The 27,310-nt window shown below is 41.5% G+C and overlaps 1 protein-coding gene across 3 annotated transcripts in view; it reads left to right on the top strand.

Moving 5' to 3' along the window:
- MYO16 (myosin XVI) overlaps positions 1-27,310 on the top strand; it is a 574,226-nt gene that overhangs the window by 105,927 nt on the left and 440,989 nt on the right. Inside the window, exon 1 of one of the 3 annotated variants that reach the window (XM_078070086.1) lies at positions 3,840-4,266. The exons of 1 other annotated variant lie outside the window; for it this stretch is intronic. In XM_078070086.1, the coding sequence (XP_077926212.1) occupies positions 4,239-4,266 (28 nt within the window). In that variant the 5' untranslated portion in view covers positions 3,840-4,238. Of the gene's footprint in view, positions 1-3,839; positions 4,267-27,310 lie in introns of those variants that run through there. One more of the 3 variants, XM_078070088.1, reaches the window with a different exon arrangement.

Below are 27,310 nucleotides of genomic sequence, written 5' to 3'. Positions count from 1 at the left end.
AGGTAGGGGTCTGATCAGTTAGGCAAGGCAGGCTTGATCCTGGTCCTGAGGCATTTGTGAGATGACCAGTGAGGCTGATTTTCTAGCAGGTACTGAGTTTAGTGAAGCCTCTTCCTTCTTGACAACTCACATCTTTTTTTCTCTGCAGTCTTCAGAAAAGGGCCCCTTAAGTCATAGAGGGCCCCAGCTGACTAAACCAGAGTGTTATTCCCAGGAGACAAGATGGTGGCTCCATCTACCCAGAAGCATTCAGTAATTGTGGCAGATTATACTATAAATTTAATTCCCAGCCATTTGGGGGGATTAAGTGTGGATCAAAACCAATGTGTGATTTTTTTTTCATCAAAGTCAGTATTTATAAGCCCAGCCCATTCCCAGAGCAGAGGCAAAGAGGCCTACTTCATAGAGCTTGAATTTGAATTACAAACAAATTGTGCATGTGATTTATAGCCTCACTTGGAATTTTTATAGTGATCTACTGTGTATATGAACCCTACTGAAACTAGTGGTGTTTGTAAACTTGAATTTTAATTCCATCATTTAATAAAGTATGAAAAAAGTGCAGAACTATTAGATTTAGAAATTATCTATGAAAAGACTGGCCTAATAGATCCGTCCAAAAAGAGGTCTAAGGAGAGTAGTATTTCACCTGTGAGCTTTCACTGGAAAACCGATTTTGAAGCTGTGTATCACACAACTCCCACTTTAAAAAATATTTAGTAATAAGCAAGTGCATAATTGTAAAGTGCTCGTCTGTCACTAGAATCATTCCAGTTCATATTTTTTTTTTTTTTTGGCCAGGAAATCATTTGAAAAAAATCTGGTGTATAATGATACTAACATTTGAAATCATGTGTTTTTATCAGAAATAGTGTGAATAGTGAGCAGCTATTTGGTGTATAAAAGAGAGAAAGGAATTTCTTTATTGTTCCAAATTGCTTTTGAAATGTTATGTGTGACATTCACAGACAGCAGTTGGTCATTGTAGTAATCCTGAAAGATAATAAAATAATAAAATACTTGTGCTTTCTGAGCGTGTAAGTTTTGTTGTAGTGAAAAATAACTTCTTTTAATGCATGATTGCATTTTTTAAAGATTTATTTATTTGAGTGAGAGAGAGAGAGAGTGTGAGCATGAGCAGAAGGGCCAGAGGGAGAGAGAATCCCAAGGCAATTCCACGCTGAGCACAGAGCCGATGTGGGGCTTGATCTCACAACTCAGATCACGATCTGAGCCAAAACCAAGAGTCAGACATCCAACTGACTGTGCCACCCAGGTACCCTTGCATGATTACATTTTGTCTTAATGATCATAATCTGTAAAACAGATAGGTTACTAAGAATACAGCTAATCCAATCTAAGTCTTTCCTAACTACTACCATCGCCAATTCTGATGTTATATTTACTATATCAGATTCACAGAATCCTGAAATGATCAATCTGATCTCTTAACACTGAGTTGAATTTCTCAGGGGTGGGCAGAGATCAAGAAATTTTAACCCCTTGTAAATTACTATCATTTTTCTACTTTATAAAGGGAATAAAGTTAATGGGGCCAAAATTATTTTCCCTCTGTATTAATGCCTGCATAAATTTTTTGTTTGCCAATGAGGAAAAACATAAAGCTGTATGTCTTTGTGGTCAAACATAGTTCTACTAGTGTTTTGAGTACAAGTATGTTGTTTCCGGAGGAAAAAAAAGATGAGAGAACTTTTTAATCTGGGAGAATTATATGTATGTATATACATGCATAAAAGCACACCCTAAGTATTATAATAAAGGTAGAATACATCTCTTAGGATAGCCTCCTTCAACTCTAAAGTGGATTGGACATTGCTCCTCTAGGTTGTTTCAGAGATGTACATTTCCCATCTTGTAATTTCTCGCCTGCTACCCTACGCTGGCTTGCGTGACTGTCAATATTTCTCCAGACGACAAGCACTTTGAGGGGAGGGGCGACGTCAGCCTTCCCGTGGGTCTCAGTGTACCGTGACTTGCCAAATATCTGTGGAATAAATGAACCAGAGATTAATAAACGCATTTGGTAATGAGCCCCCGAACTATGGGGAGAGGTGTTACTGCTCACAGGGACTTTGTTCAGAGTTCTTAAGTTGGTGGGGGGGAGGTGAGTTAGTTAATAACAGACTGTTTGGGGCCCAAATCAATAACATATTGTCTTTGCCAAGGGCACACCATGCTTTATCTGAGTCGCATACGTTAATTTTTTCCCTTCAAAGGGTAAAGGGTGTCATAGAGCTCAGTTGAGTATTATGGGGAGGCATGCAATTTGCAGAAAACTAAGAAATTTAAATATTTAAGGAAGGTATGTAGACAACATACCTTTGTGTTAAAAGAGGAGGACATAGGGATATCTAGATGGATAGCACCTTCCCCAGAGAGACACTGGACATCATTCACATAAACTCATAATTACTGTATGTGTATACGAAGACTTGTCATGAGGTGAGAGCGCCTTGCTCTCTGTTGGATAACAGACATACATAGTTGTCTCTTCCAGTCTTATTAGGAAACAGTTGACACATAAGGAAATCTTAAATAGTCGACTGTATATTCCTTGTATATAAAGGCAATTTTTATTCCTGAAAAGCCTTTAAAATGGTGACTTGTGTAACGCAGACTTTCAACAATTAATTGTGGAATGAATGAATTAATGAAGAATACATATTACTGAAAACAGCTGAAACTCCTCATTCTGATTCTTGGGAAAACAAGTGAAAGTATGCATTGCAGTCATTCAGCATAGAGCTAACTGTTTTTTCCTTGTTAAACTGATGACAGCCTTTCAGTGCAGACCAAGAGCATGAACTAGAATTTGGATAGGCGTTTTCCTGACCTTCAGAACAAGGGTTAGGAATTGTACTTCCCATGTGTAGGTGAGGGAACTGAGGCTCTAGGAGGTAAAATGACTTGTTCAAGTTGATACTCTTGTAAATGGTAGAATCTGGATTTGAACTGAGGCCATTCTGACCAAACCTTGAACTTGTTCTTCTACATTGTACTACTAAAATGATTAGAATGATTTCTCATTGAAAACTTAAGTCATGACCCTTTGTTGCATAGGTTTGAATTTTATAATCTCTCTGCTTAATAAAGGTGCTGCTCTTCAAGTTTTGCTCAGTAAGGGAATCCCAGACGTAGGCTTCTACCACAGAAGGACATACATGTTTAATATATTGTTCATATTTGTCTTTCTGATGCCCCAAATCTAAAATACAGATTCTAGACTGTGTCAACTCACTGGCAGAGATCATTATAAAAAAGCATCAGTTTGCAAAAACAATTAATTTGCATTTGTAAGTGACTTAAACATGACCTTTTTCTTTGGCTCACAAGGCTATTGCATGAGGGGCATGGTATTTATTTTTATTGCAATAACCCTTGAAGACCATAGATTTCTTTCTTTCTGATTCCAATTCACTCAGACTTATTTCATCCGGTTGTACAGTGAAATCCATTGCAGTCTGCAGAGGTAGCAGACTCCTAAATTTGTAAAGCTATGCAAACCAGAAGCTTTCTGGGGATAATTTAAGTTTCACATTCTGCAGAGAAAACCAAAAAATGGGCTGCGCCATGCAATGTAATTTCTTCGTTACTAGAGGCGGATCAAACGACCTCTCATTCTAAGAGGTGGCATTTTGAGGTCCTGCTCTCCGTTTTCTGTTCACACACAGCAACTGGTGGCAACTAAAAATAATCAGCTCTGCCACCGGCTAAGAATCTGGTCACATTTGGCTTGTGGACAGCGTGCACAAATAAGATTGAGGATCCCTCATTCGGTTTCTTCCCTCCAGCCCACTCATCAGCTAGTTTGCTGCCATTTGAAAGCTGTTGAAAAGCCATTAACAGGCAGGACCGGGAGAGCCGCAGTGCAGCACACCTCTGTGTGGGCAGAATGTGGCTGCATGTGAGCACCAATTAGAGCGGACTATTCCCGGGACTGTGGCACCAGGAGCCCTGTCAGTCAGCCGACCTACAATAGCACGTGCAGCAGCAGTAGCTCCGAATCCACCGAGAGGCTTAGCTGAACTCCAGCTGCTGAATGAGAATGAGTTTGAAGCTTTTTGCACGATCATGGAACAGAGCCTCGGTTCAATAATGCATCCTGGGGTAAACTGTTACCTGAGTCAGGGCTCTAAATAATGCATTTCCTGGGGACTACAGCTGTAGCAGAAGAGAATGCTGGAACCTGTAGCAGGATTGCTGTCTGAGATGGAAAGATGTCTCACTATCATTTTATCAAGTGCTGTAAGTAAGCTGGGTATTTTGCTCATACAGTTGTCTTCTTGAAATAGGATATGCAGATGCCAAAATTCAGGCGGGTCTTCTGGTATACCACGTCCAGCTGAGTGACAGAGGATGGTGACTTTGAAAGATGTTTTACATGCTTAAATGTGTTTCCTCTTAATTTCAGGTGCTGAAATTATTCCAGTGTGATCCAAATGTTGATAGTGTAGAAATCTTTAAAAGTTGACCTTTGTAAGAAAAAAAAATACATACACGCAGTAATTTAAAAAAATAGCAATCGGTAAAAAGGAATGTGAGAAGGATATTTCTGGATATCAGCATACATTAATACAGTGCTTGCATAAAAACTTAGCTCATGAATGTATGGCTGAGACCATTTAGTTCCTGTTTTACTCTCAAGTTTGACTGCTTCTGCCTGCATCCAGTGCTCAACTTGTAAGCTTGATCTTTCCGATTATCCTTGACTGTAAACTTTTGTCCTTGCATCATTCACCTTGAAGTGTTCAGGGACTCGAGTGGCATCTGTACCAGATGCTCTGCACTGATACTGGTATGGTGAAAAATAGTTTGTCACTGGCTTTCTGATGAGTCCAGAAAGGCTTTCTTCAATGCCCGATTTTTTAACAATTTTCCGAGCTAGATAAAAGCTGCCTCTGAACCTTCTCCGGATGGTAATCATGAAGAAGGAGACATATTTATAGCAAAAAAGGCTTGCTAGATATACATGTGGCACTTGTGAAAACTTTTGTACATGTATGTCATTGTCTTAAAGTGACAGATGACAGTAGTAGAAAATGCTTTCCCCTTAGGGTGAGGGTTTTGTTGGCCAAGGGCATTACAATGTTCCATTTAAAGTAACATTGTGAAGGGAACACGTTTGAATGCATCTTGAGTTTTGCACTAAAGGAGAGTGAAAAATAATGCTAATTGAGAAAGAGAAAATCTTTACCTTTCTTTTGTCTTTTGTGGGGGTTGGTGTATAGGAGTGAAATATCTATGATGAATGAAAATGAAAATGCCTTACTTACTCTTCACCATACCCAGAAGAGGCATGCACTGGGCTTGCTGGACAATTTTAATTCCAAAAGGAATTCATTGATCAGTTTGTAAGTTGGAAAATTAACTCTTTAACAAAAATTGGGTGTGTGCAGCATATTTAGGAATTATGAGAATAGGGTTTTTTGTTTGTTTTAATCCCTGAAATCTTGGGGTTATTATCTTGGTGAAATGTCTGCAGGAGAGCACTCTTGGCAGGCTTTCGTGTTGCCCCTCCTGTTTGCACTAGCAGAATGTCATTATTTCTCGTTCCCGTACCTCTGCAGAGGAGGTTCCCGAAGCCCTCTGCACCATTTCTGTAAGGAACCTGGGTGCTTATTAGGCAGAGTGAACACACCTGCTGGAAGGCAGCTGCAGAGCCTGGGCAAAATCACAGAGGACAGAGTGACAGGGCTCAGGGAGGTTCAGGGAGCAGTTGGTCACCAAATAGAGCATGAGGCCTCCCTTTGCTGCCATATATTCCTTTTGTTCCGGCTGAATGATCTGACTTTAGAATTTTGGGAAATTAAAAGAAGTGATGATGTCTGGTCCAGTGGAAGCATTTGAGTCAATGCTTGCAGTCTGGATGAAATATAAAATTAGTAAATAGTGAAATGTTTCAAATACCTGGAAAAAAATGTTCCTGATGGATTTATCCAAGTAATTACATAGTACTTATGAAAGATCCGACTGTGTTCTACGCTCGGTGTTTGGTAGTGCCTATAAAATGGAAAAGAAGCATGGAAATGTCAAAAACTGTCTTGCATGGTGGAAGGGTACAACATGCTAAAGGAGTTCAGAAATTATATCTCACTGTGTGCCACCAGTCAAGGGACGTGTCATAGTCAAGCTGGATCCGGAAGGACGAAGAGAGTCCAGAAGGAAAAGTGGGGCCTGTACAGCATCAGAGGGTTTGTTGATAAGGATCATAATCCACAGCTTAATTGTTGTTGTCAAGGCATCAGTTATTTCCATATTGTGTTCCCTTGTCCCTCATATTGGGGCAATCTATTGGCAAGGTTCGTGGGCCCGTATTCTTCACACTCTTTCTTCCTCGCTTGAGCGTCCACATGCCTGTCTTCTCATCCTGGCCCCGACTCATGCCCACACCATGTCCACTTCCCAGCTGGGCAGCAAGGCAGGAAGTGTTCCAATTCCAGAGCAGGACCAAGAGCTTCTGAAAACCGGCAATAGCAGAATCCCATGGCATCCTAGGAGGGGAACCTGAGGGCTGGATTTGGGGAGACCGGTAAAGAATGCTTACAAGGAACTTTCAATATCACTTAGGGAAATACTCGTTACTTAATGTTAAAGCGTGTATATACTGAAAGGTCTAAACTAAGATTCTGGCAGTGGTTGACTCTGGCTTATGGAATAATCACCGTAGCATATAGAATTCTGTTAGTTATCCTTTTTTTTTTTTTAAAGATTTTATTTATTTATTTGACAGAGAGAGACACAGTGAGAGAGGGAACACAATCAGGGGGGTGGGAGAGGGAGAAGCAGGCCTCCTGCAGAGCAGGGAGCCCGATGTGGGGCTCAATCTCAGGACCCTGGGATCATGACCTGAGCTGAAGGCAGACGCTTAATGACTGAGCCACCCAGGTGCCTCTCTGTTATCCTTATAATTAATATAATATAAACAATTATATTATTAATTATAATTAATTAATTATTCATATATAAATATAAAATATAAGTGTCTATATATTAATTATGACTGATTTCAGAATATAATTATATAATTAATTATAATTATGGGATTATCTGTTACTTTTCTAAATTCGCCTATATTTTCTTTCTTTTTTTTTTTTTTTTAAGATTTTATTTATTTATTTGACAGAGAGAGACACAGCGAGAGAGGGAGCACAAGCAGTGGGAGTGGGAGAGGGAGAAGCAGGCTTCCCGTGGAGCAGGGAGCCCGATGCGGGACTCGATCCCAGGACCCCGGGATCATGACCTGAGCCGAAGGCAGACGCTTAACGACTGAGCCACCCAGGCGCCCCTCGCCTATATTTTCAAAATTGCCCATAGTGGGCATGTTTTCCTTTGACAGAAAAACAGACTTGAGGACCACATAAAGAGAATATACGGAGGAAGAAATAAATGGCTGAGACCCACATCTCCACCCACATTCCTTTCTGACTCCATGGGCTCTGGCCTAATTCTGCCTGTTCCATATATCTTATATAGAAAAGGTAAAAAACTGGAGTCTAAAAATGTCTCGTGGAAGCAAGATGTAGCAGGAAAGCCGAGGGATGTCACAGCAAAAAGTGCTGAGGTTTCCTGGACTGTATTTCTGTGGCCAAGAGGTGTCTTTGGACGGGTGTGATTCTGTCCAAGTCGCGCCTGGTGAGGTGGCAGGGAGGGAGGCCGGCGGCTGCCTCAGCTGAGGTGCAAGAGGAAGGGGGGAGGAATGGGCTCACAGTGTTTTAGGGCCTTGTAAAACCATGGAGCTATACTTCCAGCTTCTGCTAACGATGGGCAGAAGCATGAGGTCTGCCCTGTTAAATCCTCTTTGGTGCCTCAGGAATCAGACCTCTGCCTGGCCTCTATCTTTCCCAGTTTACTTCTTTAAGTATATGGGGTCGGACAGCACTGTTTGCAGGAGGAGGTGAGTTAAAGTTATTTAAAATGAATAGACTCCAGACCTGTTAGTTCATTCACAGCAACCAAGGATGAGTTATACCATCAAGGCTGCTATTTTGCATACTAAAAAATTTCCCGGTACCAAGGTCACCTTATTTTTCCTCTTGTCACAGGTTTTCATAAATGCTACTTCCACTAACATGCCTTCCCTGATCTTTCACTGATTGTGCATGCCGTTCACGAGTTAGAGCCCCGTGATGCTGCGAGCTCACCGAAAGGTCAGCCCGATGGTCCCAGGATCACCTCCCCGCCTCCTTGGCCCGCCCTCTGCCCAGGTCAGGCCTGTGGTCCTTCACTGAAGCCTCCCACTCCCTCGCCCTGATCTCCGCCTTGCACTCAAGCGAGAGATGCTGAAGCCAGCTTGAACCCGACTGTCCATCCTGTCTGTCCTTACACCAGAATAGCTGGATGATCACTGAAGGCGAGGCTGGAGCAGAAGCAGACTCGTTTCATTTCAGTTTCAGACAGCAACACTCTCCCTCGCTCGTGCCGTTTCCCCAGGAGGCATGGCTGCTCACACCCAGAGAATCCTTACATTTCCCATCCTGAGAGGATGGAAGCCATCAGATGGAAATAGCACATCTTCCTACCATTCAATCTGCAAAGGCGCTGGTGTGTGAATATCTCTTTGTCCGCTCTCTTCTGTGATGGTGAATTGTTCCTCCTCGTGTCCAAAGCCAGTGTGCTCTGGACTCTGTCCCCTCTCGCCTCCCTCCTTCAGCTACCCCTGCTCTCCGGCACCCTCAGTCTCTTCTCCACTGAACCATGTCTGCTAGCATTCATACCTGGTCCAACATGCCCATCTTCAGATAATCAAACAGTCACCCTTGACCTTATGTTCCTTTCTGGCCACCATCCTATTTCTGTGTTTTCATGGTCACTCTTAGAAAAATTGCCTGTACACATGATCTCTGACCCTCGTCCCCCTTTATGCTCTACAAATTATTCCACTGACCACTGCACGGAATCCACCTTAGTTAAACCATCTTTATGTGGCAAAATCCAGGGGACATTAGTCACTTGACTTCTACCTCTTCTTTTACGATTCTTGGGATTGTTCTCTTATTTCACTGGCAACTCTTCCTTTGCCTCCTTGCTGGCTTTCCTCAGTAGAGGTTGGCCCTGACACCTTGCAGAGTCCCTGGTTGACCCCATCCATTCCTGGGGCTTTAACCCTCACCTGTGTTCTCCCAGATTTGTACCTTTATCTCTGACATCTCCTTTTCCTAGGGGCAACTTTTCTGGTCAGTAAACATGTGTCTTCTAAGTATTCTTGTTTTGATTGCTAAGTAATATCCCATAGCGTTTATTAGACCATTTATTCATCAATAAACTTCCTTTTTGATAGGCATTAAAACATTATATTTTAGCATTTTGGCTTCTATTACTAAAGTATTGACTCACAAAGGCAGTGTTGTTGAATCAAATGGCATGTGTAATTTTAAGTGTGGTAGAAAATGCCAGATTTTTTTCTGCTAGGCCGTAGCGCTTCAGGTTCCCACCATTGGCCGAGAATGCCCATCCCTGCGTCTTCATCAGCCTTGGGTGCCGTCCTTCTCCTGATGTCAGCGCCTTGGCTGAAATACAGTTTCTCACAAAGGTCTAATTTTATTCTACTAATAAATAAGCAGATTCTCTCATTTCTTTTTTTTTTTTTTTAAATTTTATTTATTTATTTGACAGAGAGAGACACAGCGAGAGAGGGAACACAAACAGGGGGAGTGGGAGAGGGAGAAGCAGGCTTCCCGCCGAGCAGGGAGCCCGATGCGGGGCTCGATCCCAGGACCCTGAGATCATGACCTGAGCCGAAGGCAGTCGCTTAACGACTGAGCCACCCAGGCGCCCGATTCTCTCATTTCTTATGGGCCCTATCTCTTCATACCTGTTCTCATTTTTATTTTGGACTGTTTCTTCTTTTTCTTATCAATTTTATGTAATCTTTTATATTAAGAAATATCAATATTTCCCTGAATATGTGCTGAAGATAGCTCTCCTATTTTTTCTCTTTTCGTTTTGGGCATTTGTTGGCATCTAAGTTTCTAAATGATTTATGGAAACAAGGTTTCATGGATTTTGGTTTTATTTATTTATTTATTTATTATTGCTTTGGGTTGTCTATTTCCAAACTAAATGGTTAGTCTTCGTCTTATTTAAGCTTTTATTTTTATATTTTAAATTTCTAGTCCTTGTAAAATTAAGTGTATGATGCTTGTGTTCTTGACTGAAGACCTCTTCTTTCCTTCCACCCTGCCTTCTTTTTCCACGTGCACCATGACCACTGAGTTATAATTTCATATTTGTCACCTTTTAATTCCAAAATGTACTTGCATCTATTTCTAGTTTCTGTTCAGCTACACCGATTTATTTGCCTTGCTCACAGCCATACTGTTTTAGTTACTGTGGCTTTATAGTAACTTTGATAAATGACAAGGCAAGTCCCTTCTGAATTTTAAAATATTTTTATTAGATATTCTCAAATATTTATGTTTTCATTCAATACTAAATTGTTCAACTAGTCTTAAAGGAAAAAAAATTCTCAACTGGGTTTAAAATAAATTCACCTTGCAATTTAAATTTAATAATATTAGAATAAGATTTGTAGCTCAATAGTACGTGTATTTCTACTAAATCGCACACTGTTCCAATTTGATAGTTATCTTAAAACAGTACATTGATAATTATAGGAATATTTTATGTTTATGAGAATTATAAGAATAATTTAATATCTTATGAAGAGTTTTCTTGAATATTATTAAAATAAAAGAAAAAATAAAACGTTCATACCAGGGATAAATCTAGGACTCATAAATCTAACACAATTAAGAAAAAGATAGAAATCATTAAATGTGCCGCTAAAGATAAATAAATCTTTAATGTTGGACATTTATTTCTATGCACAACTCCAAATCTAACCTATATCTTTCTCTATACAAATATATCTTTTGTGTATATTTATATATGTATCTTTTATATCTATATCGGTTTTCCTGTGGTACCAGTTGTGAAGAAACAATTGAAGAATATGTATAAAATGATAGAATTATTACAGTATATGTCTGTTATTCAACATTTGACTGCATTGTTCATACATTTCATGTTTATACAGACTCTTAGGAATGTCATGGTTCCTTATGTCCCAATGGTCCCTCCAGTGATAGTATTTTTGTGTATTGATGCAGTTTTGTCATTCATTATTAAAGGCTTGTCATTATAGATGGAGGATTCCACATTCATGGCCTCACTGGACATCTGTTATTCTAATGTGATACCCTGTCTTTCTGTATGTTGTTTGGTGAATGAAAGGGGGCTCTTTATGCTTCCCGTGGTTGGCTCATACTTAGTGTCACTTTAGGCCATGGTAACTTAACTGAGTTGAATAGATTAAGTCGATCACATTTTCTTGTATCCCATTCGTTCATTTATTCATTTCATGTATTTTTCAATTAATTCAGTAAATGTAATTGTGTTCCTGTTCTTTTCCAAGTACTGGTCTAAGGGCTAAGAATTCAAGGATAATCCAGGGAGTTAACATCACTCTCATCTTGAAATCCTGATGACCGTGGTGAGACAAAGTAAACTAGTAAACACACAGATGTAGATAAGAGTTTTTGGTAGCAGCAACTGATGTGAAGAAAATAAAGACGTCTAAAGATTTAATAAGTGACCTGGCAGCAGAATGCGGTGAGGGTCAATTCTGAATAGGCTGTGAAGGGTTGACCTCTAAGTGATTGAATGCAGTGAGAGAACCAGGATGTGAATATCTGCGGGAAGGCTGTGCCAGGCAGAGTGGAGAGCAAGTGCAAAGGCCCTGAGGCAGGGATGGGCGTGTTTCACTTTACTGATTCGGAGAATCTAGGCTCCCAGAAGTTAACTTTTTCTTAACACTTCATTACTACTTCCCAAACTCATAACTTTATTTCAATGCTCTTAGCTGTTCAGGCTAATAGCCTGTAGCTCACTTACCTTTACTTCCAAACTTCTTTAAACAGTTATTTATAGATGGCCCTCAAATACCTTGCTACCCAGGGACTGCATGTTAGCTCCCACTTCATTATTGCATTGAAACCTCAAACTCTCTTTTTTGTTCCTCATTTACCTCAAAATATTTACCTACTTCGACTCAGTGATCATCTCTAATTTCTTAACCTTCTGCTTTCCTGGAAAAGAGTTTGTGTAACTCGTTGACTTTTTCTGCTCTTCCGGGTTCCTCCCTTGATCTCTCCACTCACCCCCAGTGATTTCAGATGTACCCATCAGTCACTCATGCTTGATGTGATACAGTGCACTCAGCTTCTAGGTGTAGACAGGGTTCTTTTCGGCAAGAAATTCACAGTCTAGAGAGGAGCTTGGGAACAGTGAACAAACACTATCAGCACATTTCTGTAAGTGGGTGTTGGCGGGGAGAAGGCAGCTCAGGGCACCTGGGTTCTGCTCTGGGGAAGGTGTGCGAGGAGTGGGCCAGTCTCCTCAAAGTGAGCGAGCAGGTGTTGAAGGATGAGGAGGCATTTACTGATGATGGATGGGTCAGGGACCTGGGCAGAGGGGAAGGCCTGCATGAAACCCAACGTTGTGAGTGCATGGTACATTCAAAGTACCAATCAAAGGAGTTCCACATGGTGGAGGGAGGAGAAATGTGCAATGTTTGGACAAGGATGATGCATTTTTATGCATTTTTATGGTATTCATCATAGGAGAGAGTTCATGGAGTGGTTTTGAAGAGTACAGGATGTGATAGGATTTGCATTTAGAACTGCCATTCTGGTCTCAATATAGTGGATGGATTAAAAGAGAGATTGAAAAGGGAAACAGATAAGAAAATAGGCCAGATGACAGCTTCAATCAGAGTGGGGGCAACAGAGCTGATGAGGCATGGTCTGATTTGAGCAGTATTCATAAGAAAGAATTAACAGAACTTACCGTCTGATTAGCAAAAATGTCCATGCTTTGCCCTCTTTTTCTTTATACATGTCCTGTTAGGGTTATTTCATCTCCAGCATTTTTGTGGATAGATTCCAGGAAAATCTCCCTGGTTGTGCTTTCGTCAGGCTCTCTCGGCACATGTGGTCAGAACCCAAGCAGACCTCTCTGTCTTATCAGCTCTTCAAACTCGCAACATCCAAATTCAGTCCATGCTCTTCCTTCCTAAATGTGAACGTTGAGATGGCAAAGGCCCTGTACACTGTGTAAGCATGTTTAGACTTTTCCTAAGAGTAATCAGAATCCATTAAGATCTTTTACCCATTAGAGTGAAGAGCAAAGATTTGTGTTAGTGGGGTCAAGTATGGAGAATGAGTGGAGGGGAGCAGCAATGGAGTGGGGGAGGCCGGTGGAGAGGTTCTCGTGGCAATCCGCACCCAGGTGGAGGGAAGGCTGTCTTGGTGAGTGACATGAGAATGGAGAAGTGTGGATGAAATTGAATGATACTTGAGTACTAAGGAATCTTAGGCTATAGGACCGATTTAGGAGTTGCGGAGGATGAAAGAAAGGGAAGATTCAAGACTGGCACTTATGTATTTGCTTGAATGACTGTTTGTATGGCGTTTCTGTTAAGCTTCAGATGTGCACCAGAGAAAGAAAGACAGGCCAGACCATGTTGGGTCCTGTGATGTCCGAGGAGAGCTGCCCGGTCTGCGGTTGTATATATGAGTCTGATATCAGGCAAGAGACGTCTGTTTAGAGACATGGGGTCATTACCATACTGGTTTCCTTTAAGCCCTGGTACAGAGGAAGGAGCCAATGGGGAAATAGATTGCTCAAGTTGGACACTTCGCAAAGGAAGGAAAAGATGTTCACAAAGAAAGGAAGAGGTCTTCAGTCAAGAACACGAGCATCATGGTGCCAGGAGGCAGGGTCTGTGAACAGCCTGGCACTATGCGATGAGATTAGGGCACATGTTTGAGGAGGATCTGCTGGGACAACAGACGGGGAGCAGGGTCAGTAGAGAAGAGGGAGTGGAGTTCAAACTGCAGTGTCTTGAGCTGTCATTGGAGAGGCGTTGAAGAGCGCTATGTGCTTCTGTTTCTAAAAGGAAGAGAAGAGAAAGGTCAGTTGGTGGGCAGAGATGTGGTTCTCAACACCGTTTTTCTGTTTTTAAGATAGGAAATACTTGAGTTTTTAATTCATTGTGTCTACTTCCTTGTCTTTGGAACCTCAAGCCCATGCTTGCTGTCATTAAAGACTACGTGTTGGAACTTTAAAAAAAAAAAAATCTTTGAGCATCGCCCAATCACTTGAGAAATTAAAATAATGATAAAACAAGGACAATAACGGTGATGCCACTGAAGATTCAGAAGAGCCTTGACATAAAGGCAACTTTGGTTTTCACCAATTGTCACAAATAAATTCACACTAGTGTCATGCTTTAAGAGCGATCTCATTACATGGGCATGACTCTCTTGTGCCATGCTTTGAAAACTTCTATTCCAACCCACAGCAGAATTATCTTTTCCTTTCTAAGGAGAAAGTATCCTACATGTGCAGAGTCTATTTGAATAATTCTTAAACTGTTTGGTTTTAAATTAGGACACAGCTTCAGAAAACTATGTAGAGGTCATTGTGGACAGTTCAGTAAACACGTCATCTCCGCAGATGGTAAGTCGCTAAAAAAGCTGATTGGGAGCTGTTCTCCACTTAAAGACAGGAAGATACGATGCAGAATGAAGACTATGACATTGCATGAGTCAGTGGAGTGTTCTAAATACTTCTCCTGTTTTGTTTCGTTCCGCATAAAAAGGTCTTTGGCTCATAGGATGCTGTCAAGGGAGGAGTAACAAAAAGGCAGAAAACTTCAGGGTCTTTTGAGTAAGGAAAGATAGAAGAGGCTTGAATTATTTATTATCTGGAGAGGAGGAGTGACGGCAGAGACAGACATAAATGAATGAATGGTTTTGTGGAAATCAATTGGCCATTCTTTTTCATTCAGGCTTTTAGCAGAAAAAGAGGAAGACACTTGTCTCGGTGGCTGAAAACACGTATGGAGTGGATGAAGGATATGCCTCTTGGTGCCTCATATTTTAAGCACATAAAAGCCAATTCTGTGGAGTATCATTGAGAGGAGAAAACCATTTGAAGTTGAATTGTTTCCTAGATTTCTGGTTCATTATGCTTTATTCGGAACAACTTGACCTATGAGGTTGAGCTCTGGGGACTGACTTAGACCCTTTCCGCTGGGGGCTCAGTGCAAGGCCATACATTGCTTCACCATTTCTATTCTTGTGAGATCCTAGACAAGTCTTTTTTTTTAAAAAAGTTAAAAAACATTCCAGTATAACTAACATACAGTGTTATACTGATCCTAGTCAAGTGTTAGCCTCTTCCTTTCTCACCAGTGATCCATAGAGTGTATCACCTGTGGTGGGCCAGTGAAATCACTGGAAGGTGGGCCCTGCACAGCGTGTCGTGACGCTCTCTGTCCAGGGGAACTGTGGTCACAGGTGTGGCCGGTGTGGGTGATGGAGACAGTACATGTCGTCCACAACCACCTGTTACTTACGGGCCGGTCCTAAGCTGTTTCAACTACAGTCTAGTTTTTTCATCTCATCTTTAGTATATCACTTAATTTCTTTAGGGCTTGGTTTTTGATGTCCTCATTTGAAAAGTGTAGATGGTAACATCATCCTTCTTCACTTTACATGTGTCTGTGAAAATCAGCCAGTTCGTTACTCTTCCCTTCCCTCTTTCCCTCCCTTTACCCACCACGCATTCATCCATCTCTGCAGTCAGCACTGGCTTTGCCATAAATCCCCTGCTTATGGTGGGGCCCACCGGCACCAGATCTAGGCGGGGGCTGGAGGCCCGCAGGCAAAGGAAGATCTCACAACGAAGCTGGTTTGGTGTTAAAACCCAACTTCTGTTAATAATATCGGACACATATTAATGACATAATAATACTTGATAAATGAAAATGAATCATCAGTAGTAATTAGTTCACATAATGACAGTCATTAATATTCCTTAATGAAGCCATCTTTCAAATTCTCTATATTTCCCCTGGTCTCTACCACAGTTTTCGGGGTTGAAAAGGACCTCTAAACCTTGTAAGGTTTAGTACGTACAGTTTTTCTTTGTACCTTTTTAAGGCCCCAATGTATTTCTCGACATCCAGAGACATCACTGTCACCCACACCTCCTTGCCCCTCGGTCCCCATGAGACCTCCCACAGAGTGGGCAGCACCGTGTCGCTTGCCTGCATGGATTCTGGGGGAAAGGCCCCCACAGCAGTTCCCACCAGCAGTGACTATGGCACACACACACGCTGAGCTACAAAAAGACAAGACACCCTGCATGGATGGGCCACATGGAGGAGTAGATTGGGAGGCTGGGGCCAAAAGGGCTGTGGAGGCCCACACCCCTGTCTCTCCCTTTATCCTCTGAGCTCCCTTGCGTGCGTCCACAGGGCTCTATGCCAAGATGCTTGGGGAGAGTAGAACTAGTGACTCCAGGTCGCATTGCTCAGACTGAACGAGAAGCCCTTGACAGGGCAGGGAGGTGAGGATTCAAGAGTGGGGCAGGAAGCCCTTCTCCCCAGCATTCTCAAGGTCAAGCGCTTACTCCTAGCCACGCCGCAGACCTGCCAGAGACTCCAGCCGACTGTATGTACGGGTCTACCAGGGCCCCATATCTTCCCTGAATCCCGTTTGTGATCCCAAGTCTGCATGAGGAGACAGTGGTGGTGGTTCTGTGAAAGGAAAGAACAAAGTCAGAAAGAATAGGGACTTTTTCTGTTTGGTTTTGGTAGCACATGATTCCTTAATGTATCTGTGTTTTATCATCTGTGCTTACCATAGCATTTTGTACTCTTTCTGTGTTATTCAGTTAATTTTGCACACGTGTCCGAAGATTTCAGAGGCACACAGACAAGTCATATAACTCCATTTTATTTTTAGAAGACATTTTTGTTCATTTCTGATTCCAAACCAGCCATGAAAGTATTATGTTAAAGGATGATATTAAAAGTGATGGAAATAAAATCTACTGTACATTAGGGCAAGTCCTTATTCCTTCCCTTAATTATAGCATTTATAAATTAGCATGAAGATATGATGGGCCATTGTCTTTTTAAATTGTTCCAAGATTGGGCGCCTGGGTGGCTCAGTTGGTTAAGCGACTGCCTTCGGCTCAGGTCATGATCCCGGGGTCCTGGGATCGAGTCCCGCATCGGGCTCCCTGCTCAGCGGGGAGCCTGCTTCTCCCTCTGACCCTATCCCCTCTCATGCTGTTTCTCTCTCTCTCTCTCTCAAAAAAAAAATAAATAAATAAATAAATTGTTCCAAGATTGATAGAATCTGTGAAAAAGAGACAATATTGGTAATTTTGATATCACTTAGAAATAACCAAATGCATGCCTTTCAAAAATCACTTAACAGTTTTTCCCCATTTTTCATGAAGTTTAAAAATATGTAGTAATTAATCACAGTGCGACTTGATGCTTATTGGCACAAACCTACATCTGGTTTAAAAAAATTAAATACAGCTGATATATGTGAGGTGCTCCAGGATCTGGGTGGAGTCGCATTTGAATGTGGACTGCTGCATGGTGACGGGCTAGCCGACAGACGTGAATCGTGGTTACACACACACGTCTGCTTGCTCTCTTCCAAAGTCAATGGTATGTCCTCTCTCACCAATGGCATCTCCTCTGTCCGGCCTCTGCAGTTTGGAAGCTCAGAGGCAGCTCTTACTCCACGTTCTGTCTCCACTGTCTCCTTCCTCACCCGCCTGGGGTCAGTTGCCACCTCTGTAAAATTCTTTCTTCTCTCAATGCTCTCACCTCCCGTGCTGTCCATGGTCCTGCTCGGGTGTGGCTGGGGCCCTGAAGCCTCAACTCTGAGAAAGCGTCCTGATGGAGCCTTCCACCCCATCTCCCCTAGAAAATCTGGAGCTGCTCCTGATTTTCCACAGATCCCACTGTTGTGATTGGAATGCTGTTGACACGTCCTCGGTGGCTCCCTGTGGCAGAGCTAAAAGTGTAAGACTTTTTCCTCCCTCAGAAATGTTCTGATTCCAGTTGTTTTACTCTCATTTCTGACTTTTCACCTTTATATGTCTTTGCATCTGTCCAACTGAACTGCACAAATGCTTTCATTTTTCTCTCATTATTGCCTTTCTTCTATTTTTGCCCCCCCAATTTGAAACGGAGAAATTTTTTTCTCGTCTTTGAATTTCCAAATTTTACCCGTTATCAAAATTCAGGTCAAATACCATGAAATTGTACTTGACCTCCAAGTACTCAGTTCTCCTTATATCTGAGTTAACTTAGCACTTTATCTGTTCTTCTTTGAAACTGGATATATTTAGATGGCTGTCCTCTTTATCTTAGTCAAGAAGCAATATGAGTGCAGCACAGTGACTGATTAAACTTGTAACCATCAAATGTGTAAATACTCAACTTTGCATACAGCAGGTTCTTAGTAGTATATTTGAATGAGTGAGATTGAGATTGAGTCCTTTACATGGCAGGCCCCCTAGATATGCTCTGTGGATGCACCTGTGAGCAGAACTAGAGATGGTCCTTCCCTAAAGGGGTGTATGGTCTATGGGGGGGAAGAGAAGGAAAGAATATTGACTAAAGTGTCCATTGAATTGTGAGAATAGAATTTTACAGTAGGAAAACTGCTTCACACCATTGTGTCAGGTACATGGAGATAGAAAACTTAAAGTGCAAGAATTGGGTTCGTTGGTCTATGACAGCATGAAGAGGGTTAAACTGAATTTTTGTGCTCCAGGACTCTGTTTTCTGGCCCTGCAGGTCAGCACGCTCTGGAGATGGTCAGGGATATTGGCATGTGCCCTGTGAGAAGCACAGAAGCCTGGCTGTCATTGTGCCTGAACTTTTCCTTATATGTATGAATTCTCAATGATGTGGTTATACCGTTGTGACCAGGGACTTTAACTTCTACCTCTTTACATCTCAGTTCATAGCCATGTGCACCGAGGGCATTCAATGACTATTTTGTTTACTGAGAATTGACTAGAGGGAATTTTTACTCTCCATCTTAAGCACAACATATAGGGAACATGTGTGGGAAGCTTTCTGAAATTCGGAAATGTATTATTTTAAAATAAGTAACATATAATAAATATTCAATGTGATGTAAAAGTTTAAACCTTTCTTCTACTAGTGGAAATAAGCTACACATTCATGGCTGAAGAGAAAACAAGTCAGTGCTCTATAGTGATGTATCTTTTAGCGGGAAGAAAGATGTGTATGTTATATGAGTCACTTGGTTGCCATTGACAAAAAATCAACTCATAAGGGTTTAAGCACAGAATGGAATTTATTGGCTTTCATGTGTGGAAAATGGCCCTTATACCTGGGAAGTCCAATTCAGTTGGCTTCAGATACTGCTGAATCTGGGATCTGGGGATTTAACTGATATTATTTTCTCTGTCTGTTTCTCTCTTTTTCCTCTCTCTCTGTTCCTCTATTTCTCTCTTTCTCTGAGTCAGAAGATATAAGTCTTGATAGCTCCTACCTACATCCTAGTGGATTGATAATAAAAAATAAGACAGGGTCTTTTTTTGTTGTAGTTGTTGTTCCTCAAGTCCACCTATCAAATCTCATGGAAGGGTCCTGAATTGTCCCCACTAGGATCATATCCCTACACAAGGACCAGTCATCGATCTTCAATGCATGGGCCATTATGATGGTCTCACCTAAGTCATGTTTCCAGCTCTGCACATGGTTGAGTTGGGAAGACTTTGTAATAACCCCACTAGGACCACAGGAAGGGAGAGAGGAGTGGTGATTTCCAGAAGGAGGGTGTTCCTAGAAGAAATAATGGGGCTCACTAGATTGGTAATGATAGATTCAGATTCTGTATGATGGAGTAGCAGGAAGACAGGAATGAAGATGGAAGGTATGTAAAAGGTTGGATGGTTTGTATGGCACACTAATTAGTAATAATCTTCAGTGGGCAAGGTGGAGCCCATGGATGATGGGCTTGAAAACTTTGACTAGTTTTATTGCTTATACCATTGTTTTAGGTTAGTATTAAGGCAAACTTTCTCTTTTTTTGAAAAGTGTCCAGCAGAGCAGAGTAGTAAGAGACTGAGGGCAAGTGTGTTCAATGCAATAATTAAGACTTGAGGGGAGCCTGGGTGGCACAGTCGGTTGGGTGTCCAATTCTTGGTTTCAGCTCAGGTTGTGATCTCAGAGTCGTGAGATCAAGCCCCGAGTCAGGCTCTGCGCTGAGCATGGAGTCCGCTTGAGATTCTCTCTCCCTGTCCCTCTGCCCCTCCTGCTTGTGCTCTCTTTTTCCCTAAACGAAATAAATTTATTAAAAAAAAAAAAAAAAAAAGCTTGAGACAAGGAGTGTCCTTATGTTGGATATGGGGATGTTTATTTGTGAATCATACTCTTTGTTTTGATATTGCATTTTTAGTTGACCTTGAAGAAATTTCTTTTATCCAAATGTATCTTATAAATTGATGCAAAGGACAATGGAAATCATTTAAAAACACAAACTATAACCTAGAAATGATCTTAACCTAGAAGGGATAATAGAAATTTTAGCATATGATTTTTCCTTAAATTTTTCCTATTTCAAAGAAAGGCGAAAAAACCAGACTCTATGAAGCCAAAATTAAATATTAAATGTGAAATTCCGTTTTGTTTCAGCTCATTACAGGACTGAAAATATTTTATATCAAAAGAGTGTCAAATATCAAATATTTTATATCAAAGTACCATTTTAAATAAAAAGTCTTTGCAAGACTTAGGAAAATGATGAAATAAAAAAATTATTTATAGCCATGAAATTACAGTTGCATCGACACATACCAGCTTTCACATAGAAAAAAGAAATTTAAAGAGGAGCTGTTAATGTACAGCATGTGCTCATTGGTCTTGTATTTGCCATTTGCAATGCTCGTTTTATAATGTTGCTTCAGGACTTAGACTAAAGGCATGCAGGAAGCTGCGTGATTGACTGGTGGGGTCATGGGGCTAGTCAGGGCTCTGTTTCCTAAAGAGGAACCAGTGTGTTGAAACTGGCAGGTATCCCATTCTGAGACAGCCTGGAACACCAGGGAATTTGTCTATTTAAAACATTGTCTGGCAGGAATAGAGTGAGCTGAATCTCTCCCAGCCAGAATCGAAGATGTCGACTAAAGGTGAAATGTGCAGATGTGGATTATGAACAGAAGATTATGTGAAGTTTGAGGGCCCAAACATATGTATTTGACGTAGAGGGCCTAAATCTGTTTTCTTCTGAATGAACCAAAAGAGATCTTCTCTTTTGAGCTACCCGAAATTGGAGTTTGTCTGAGACTGTTTGTTAATTCCAGGGCGTCGCCCTCTGTTGGAAAGGACTGGACAGCATTTACAGCAGTCTTGGAGACACCCAGTAGTGGGACCATGGTGTTTAGAAAGGCAGGGCATTCAGGAAAAGTCAGGATTTGATTTTAGCAAGATGGCATGCCAAAGGAAGTGTCTGAGAATAGCCATTAGCAGGCCGTTCTGATCTTAAAGGGTCTAGACTTCCCCAGACAAGCTCTCGTTAGTGTATCCCATAAGATAATAGCTAGTTGATATTTAGAGGTGGGGCTCCAGATTACCAGACTCTGTGGATCCTGAATGTAGCTGGGTTGTCTTCTGAGAAGGAGCCTGGTCTTCCAGTTCTCTGTGTATCAACGTAAATCTTTGTGCTGGGCATTAGCATGCGGGCATGATTATGGAACTATCTATGGCCCAGGGCAGAGCATTCACGACATGGTACCCTCCATCAGCCATAGATTTGATAAGACATGTGGGTCCACTTGAATAACGAACTGGGACCATTACCTCAGGGTGACAATCTTCCGTTTTATTGTTACCTGAAACAAATTCCAGAAAGAATTATGACTGTAAATCTGTATCTCCTGAAAAGCTATTTATCATAATCAAATCAGTTGTTTTTAAGGAAATTTTAAATGTAGAAAACTATAGGTCAGTGTGTAAAAACATAAATACACTCTGGAGTATGCATTCATTTTTTAGGTTGCGTGTATTTGCTTTATTTCTATTTTAACTTAAAGAGAGAACATTCTTCACATTCTCTCATTAGAAAAGCATGCCATAATAACTGGATAGATACAGAAGAAGTGATCACTTGACATATAAGTTTAAAAATTTAAAGACAGGGGCGCCTGGGTGGCTCAGTCATTAAGCGCCTGCCTTCGGCTCGGGTCATGATCCCAGGGTCCTGGGATCGAGCCCTGCATCGGGCTCCCTGCTCGGCGGGAAGCCTGCTTCTCCCTCTCCCACTCCCCCTGCTTGTGTTCCCTCTCTCGCTGTCTCTCTCTGTCAAATAAATAAATAAAAGCTTAAAAAAAATAAAAAAAATAAAAAAATAAAAAAATAAAAATTTAAAGACAGTAAGTAGTGAGATGAAAAATATTGTTGATTTTCTTGAGAAGAATTTAAATTATTTAAGTTTACCCCTCCATCATTCAGAGAAGTGTCTTAGTGCAGAATTTCAGGAAACAGGCATTGTGGACCTACATCCTAAGATATTTTAAGGCATCACATCTATATCTTCTTCCCCAAATGCAATTTCTTTTTACTATTTTTTGCTCTGTAAAGAGGGATATGAACCTGCAGCTTGATTGCAAAGATGTTAAAAATCTAGCACTTTTTAAAGACTTCAATGCTTCAGAAGAGTTTGTTTTTTTGTTTTTTTTTTTACGGCTCTGGGGGAGTATGTTGAAATTGATTATACTCTTGTCTTTGAAAATCCTCACTGTTCCTTTGTTTCATTGTCATTGTGTATGCAGTAAAAATAACTCTGGCAGCATGTTATCACAATAGATTCTGAGAATAAAGCTTCTGCTAGGACAGTTGTTGGGTGCATAGATAGGAGTGTGTGTGTGCGTGCGTGCGCGCACATGGGCGTGCTCAGCACCTGTGCGTGAGCACGCTGGTTTCCTTCCCGGACAACTGCCTTCTGCCTCTCAGACTTCATAGCAAACATTTTTATAATGTGGGATGAGCGATCAAGTTTGCAACTACATTTTTCATGAAGTATTTAAACTATGTACATATATTTTAAAAACTCCTGTGATACAGCCCATGTGTCTTGCTCTCTTTGTTCCCCACTTTTTTTTTATGGGGGTAAAACACGTAAAATAACATTTACTAGCTTAGCCATTTTTAAGCGTATCGTTCAGCAGTTAAGCATATTCACGTTGTTGTGACAGAGCGCTCTAGAAGTTTTTCGTCTTTAAAATCTGATACCCTGTACTCATTAAACAGCAACTCCCACTTTCTCCCTCTTTCCAGTCCCTGATAACCACCATTCTAATTTGTTTCTATTGAGGGAATCATACAATATTTGTCGTTTTGAGACTGGCTTGTTTCATTTAGCGTGTCCTCAAGGTTCATCGTTTTGTAGGATCTGATAGGATTCCCTTCCTTTTTAAGGCTGAATAATATTCCGTTGTATGGATAGCCCACATTGTGTTTATCCACTCACCATCGGTGACACCTGCCTCCACATTTTGGCCCCTGAACGATGCTGCGGTGAACATAGGTGTGCAAATAATACCTTTTGTGATCCTGCTTTCAGTCTTTTCGATCTATACCCAGAAGTGGGATTGCTAGATCCTATGGCTGTTCTATTTTTGATTTATTGTGGAAACTCCATATTGTTTTCCAGAGTGGAAACCATTTTGCAGTCCCACCAACAGTGTACCAGGGTGTCAATTTCTCCACATCATTGCCAACACTTCTTATTTTCTGTTTTCTTTTTTGGGGGAGTAAAAGCCACCCCCTAATGGGTATAAGGTGATGGCTTATTGTGGCTTGATTTGCGTTGGACTGAGAATTTTGAGCTTTCTAAAATATGCTTGTTGGGCATCTGTGTATCACATTTGGAGAAATGTCTAAGTCCTTTGCCAGTTTTTAAATTTGGTTATTTATTTTTTTCATTGTTGAGTTGTAAGAGTTTTTTTTATATTTTGGGTATTAGCCCCTTATCAGATATGTATAATTTGCAGATATCTCCTACCCTTCCTTAGGTTGCCTTTTTACCGTGTTGACTGTGTCCTTTGATGCGCAGAAGTTCGTAAGCTGGTCCAGTTTGTCAGCGTTTGCTTCTGCTGCCTGTGCTGTGGTGTCCCATCCGAGAAATCATTGTCAAGGCCAGTGTCACGAAACTGCTGTTTCCTTCTGTGAGTTTTATACTTTTAGGTCTTATGTTTAAGGCTTTAATAAATTTCCATTAATGTTTTGCCTGTGGTAGGACACAGGGCCCCACTTCATTCTTCCGCATGTGTGCCTTAGTACGTCTTGTGCTGTTACTACTTTCAGTTTTTGAAAACCTATGTCATCAGGTGTGTTCGAGCTGTATAAATTTTGCACCTACGAGAAAAATCCTTCCCTTTGGTGTAAACCGTGAAAATTAACAGAAAATTAAATACGTATAATCTTACATGTATTAGATCGTGTTTCCTAGAAGCAGAGTCTTGAGAGAGGGCTTCAGGAGCACATGACAATATATAGAGAGAATAATCATTAGGGAAATCCTGTAGGGAGTGAGGGAAGCAAGGCATTGAACAGAAAGAAGCGGCAAAGCAAGGTAGTCTTGGGAAAGTCTAAACTCTTCCCGATTCACTTTGTTCTGGGTTGTAAATCCCGCCGTAGAGTTGTCTCCTCTTAAGTCAAGGGGACACGTCTTTGTACTTCTGTGGGTAGAGTCTTCCACTCCCTGGGAGACTGAGTCTGGCAGGCAATTCTCCAGAGGAGGGAACAGCTCTGAATCCTTACCAGCCAATCCTCAGAGCCCCTGGGGAGGGTACACCACCCAGTAAAGGGGATCTGCGCAGGGCATCAAGATCACCTACCCTAATATAAAAAGTATTTGAAGTCTTTGATAGGAAGCATCCCCAAAATTGCAAATATAAGCTAATGGAATGGAAATATAATTCATACTCGTAAATTCAGATAAATACACATTCTTGCTTATAAATGATAAAATGTATTTTCTTTCTTTTCACAGGGAAAATTATAACACTATTTTTTTTAGAGATTTTATTTATTTATTAGAGAGAGAGAGAGTGAGAACACAAGGGGATGGGGAGGGGCAGAGGGAGAGGAAGAAGCAGACTCCCTGCTGAGCATGGAGCAGGGAGCCCGATGCGGGGCTCGATCCCAGGATCCCGGGATCATGACCTGAACTGAAGGCAGACGCTTCACCAACTGAGCCACCCAAGTGCCCTGAAAATTATAGCACTATTTTTATTTCATTCTGACAATTCATTTTCTTGTAGGACAACTAGGGTAATAAGCTATTTCTAATCATGCCCAAATCCACTCCATTCTCAGCCTTTTGAGGTCGGCTCCTGGAGGACAAAAACATATCCACCAATATCTAGTTTAATAATAATAATAATAATAATAATAATAATAATAATAAATCAGTCAAGCTAAAAAGGCACCGTTTGCTAACTTTCTTCCCTTGTTCCCTTGCTGGTGCCCCGTGGTGACAGCTGACTCAGCACCAGACAGTAGGTGGACAACGTTACAAGAGGAAGCCATTCTTTTTGTTTGTTTGTTTCAAGTTTTTATTTAGATTCCAGTTAGTTCTCATACAGTGCAGTTTTGGTTTCAGGAGTAGAATTCAGTGGTCCATCACTTACATACAACACCCGGTGCTAGTCCCACCAAGTGCCCGCCTTCATCCCCATCCCCCGCCCCTTCCCCACCCCGCCCCTCCCCTACCCCCTCCCTCCATCTACCCTCAGTGTGTTCTCTGTCCTCGAGAGTCTCTTTTATGGTTTGCCTCCTCTCTCTCTTCCTTTCTTTCCCTTCTCCGATGTTCTTCTGTTTTGTTTCTTAAATTCCATGTATCAGTGGACTCATATGCTACTTGTCCTTCTCTGACGGACTTATTTCGCTTAGCATAATACCCTCCAGCTCCATCCACGTCAGAGGGAGCTGTTGTCCTGCTTGCTTCTGAAGTTTGTAACTTGCCTTGGCCTCGGCGTCGTGGAAACCATCCTGAATGGGCTTGATGACCTGCATAATCTCACCTAGCGCGGTCGATACAGAATGTCATTATTTAAAGAAAACGCCAGACTATTTTCCTGTGTGGCTGTCCTATTTTACATTCACAACAGCAATGTTGAGAGATCCTGTTTCTCCACATCCTCGCCAGTATTTGGTATTGTCACTAATTTTATTTCATTTTTTTTAAAGATTTATTTATTTATTTGAGAGAGAGAGAGAGCGTGAGCAGGGGTGGGGAAGAGCAGAGGGAGAGGGAGAGAGAGTCTCAAGCAGCCTCCCCACTGAGCACGGAGCCCGACATGGGGCTCGATCTCACGACCCTGAGATCATGACCTGAGCCGAAACCAAGAGTCTGAGCTTAACCGACTGCACCACACACACCCCACTAATTTTATTTTGGTTTTAGCTCTTCTGATGGGTGTGTAGTGGTAAGTCATAGTGCTTCTAATGAACATTTCCCTAATGGCCGGCGCTATCAGACGTCCCCTCGTGTGCCTGTTCCTCGCCGTCCATCTGTGTCCGTGAAAAATGTCTGTCATGCCTTCTCCCATTTTCCAGTTGGATCATCTGCCTGTTTGCTGTTGGACGTTAAGGTTTTTACATGTTCTCGATGTGAGTCTTTGTCAGACAGGTGGTTACAAGTACTTTCTCCCGTTCTCTAGCTTGCCTCTTTTTGCTCTCAGCATGGCTTTGACACACCAGTGTTTTCAGTTTTGATGAAATCCAGTTCATCAGTTTGTTTTTCATTTATGGAATGTGTTTTGGTGTCAGGTCTACGAAAGCCAGGTCTCAGCGGTTTCCTCCTACGGTCTTCCAAACGTATTATAGCTTTACATTCAGATCTAGGATTCCTTTTGTTTTTTTTGTTTGTTTTTTAATTTAATTTAATTTAATTTCATTATGTTATGTTAATCACCATACATTACATCATTAGTTTTTGATGTAGTGTTCCATGATTCATTGTTTGCGTATAACACCCAGTGCTCCATGCAATACGTGCCCTCCTGAATACCCATCACCGGGCTAACCCATCCCGCCCACCCCCTCCCCTCTAGAACCCTCAGTTTGTTTCTCAGAGTCCATCGTCTCTCATGGTTCTTCTCCCCCTCCGATTCCCCACGTTCATTTTTCCCTTCCTTCTTCTAATGTCCTCCATGCTATTCCTTATGTTCCACAGATAAGTGAAACCATATGATAATTGACTTTCTCTGCTTGACTTCTTTCACTTAGCATAATCTCCTCCTTTTGGATTCGTTTTCCTGTATGGTGTGAGGTTTGGGTGGAGGCCCGTTTATTCGCTATGGCTGTCCAGGGGCCCCGCCCTTGTTTGTTGGGAAGACTCTCCTCACTGACTCACTGCACTTTGTCACAAAC

The sequence above is a fragment of the Halichoerus grypus genome, chromosome 4 (assembly GCF_964656455.1).
Source record: "Halichoerus grypus chromosome 4, mHalGry1.hap1.1, whole genome shotgun sequence".
Lineage (NCBI taxonomy): Eukaryota > Metazoa > Chordata > Mammalia > Carnivora > Phocidae > Halichoerus > Halichoerus grypus.
The sequence above is the reverse complement of the archived record's forward strand: the minus strand, read 5'-3'. Positions and strand labels throughout refer to the sequence as shown.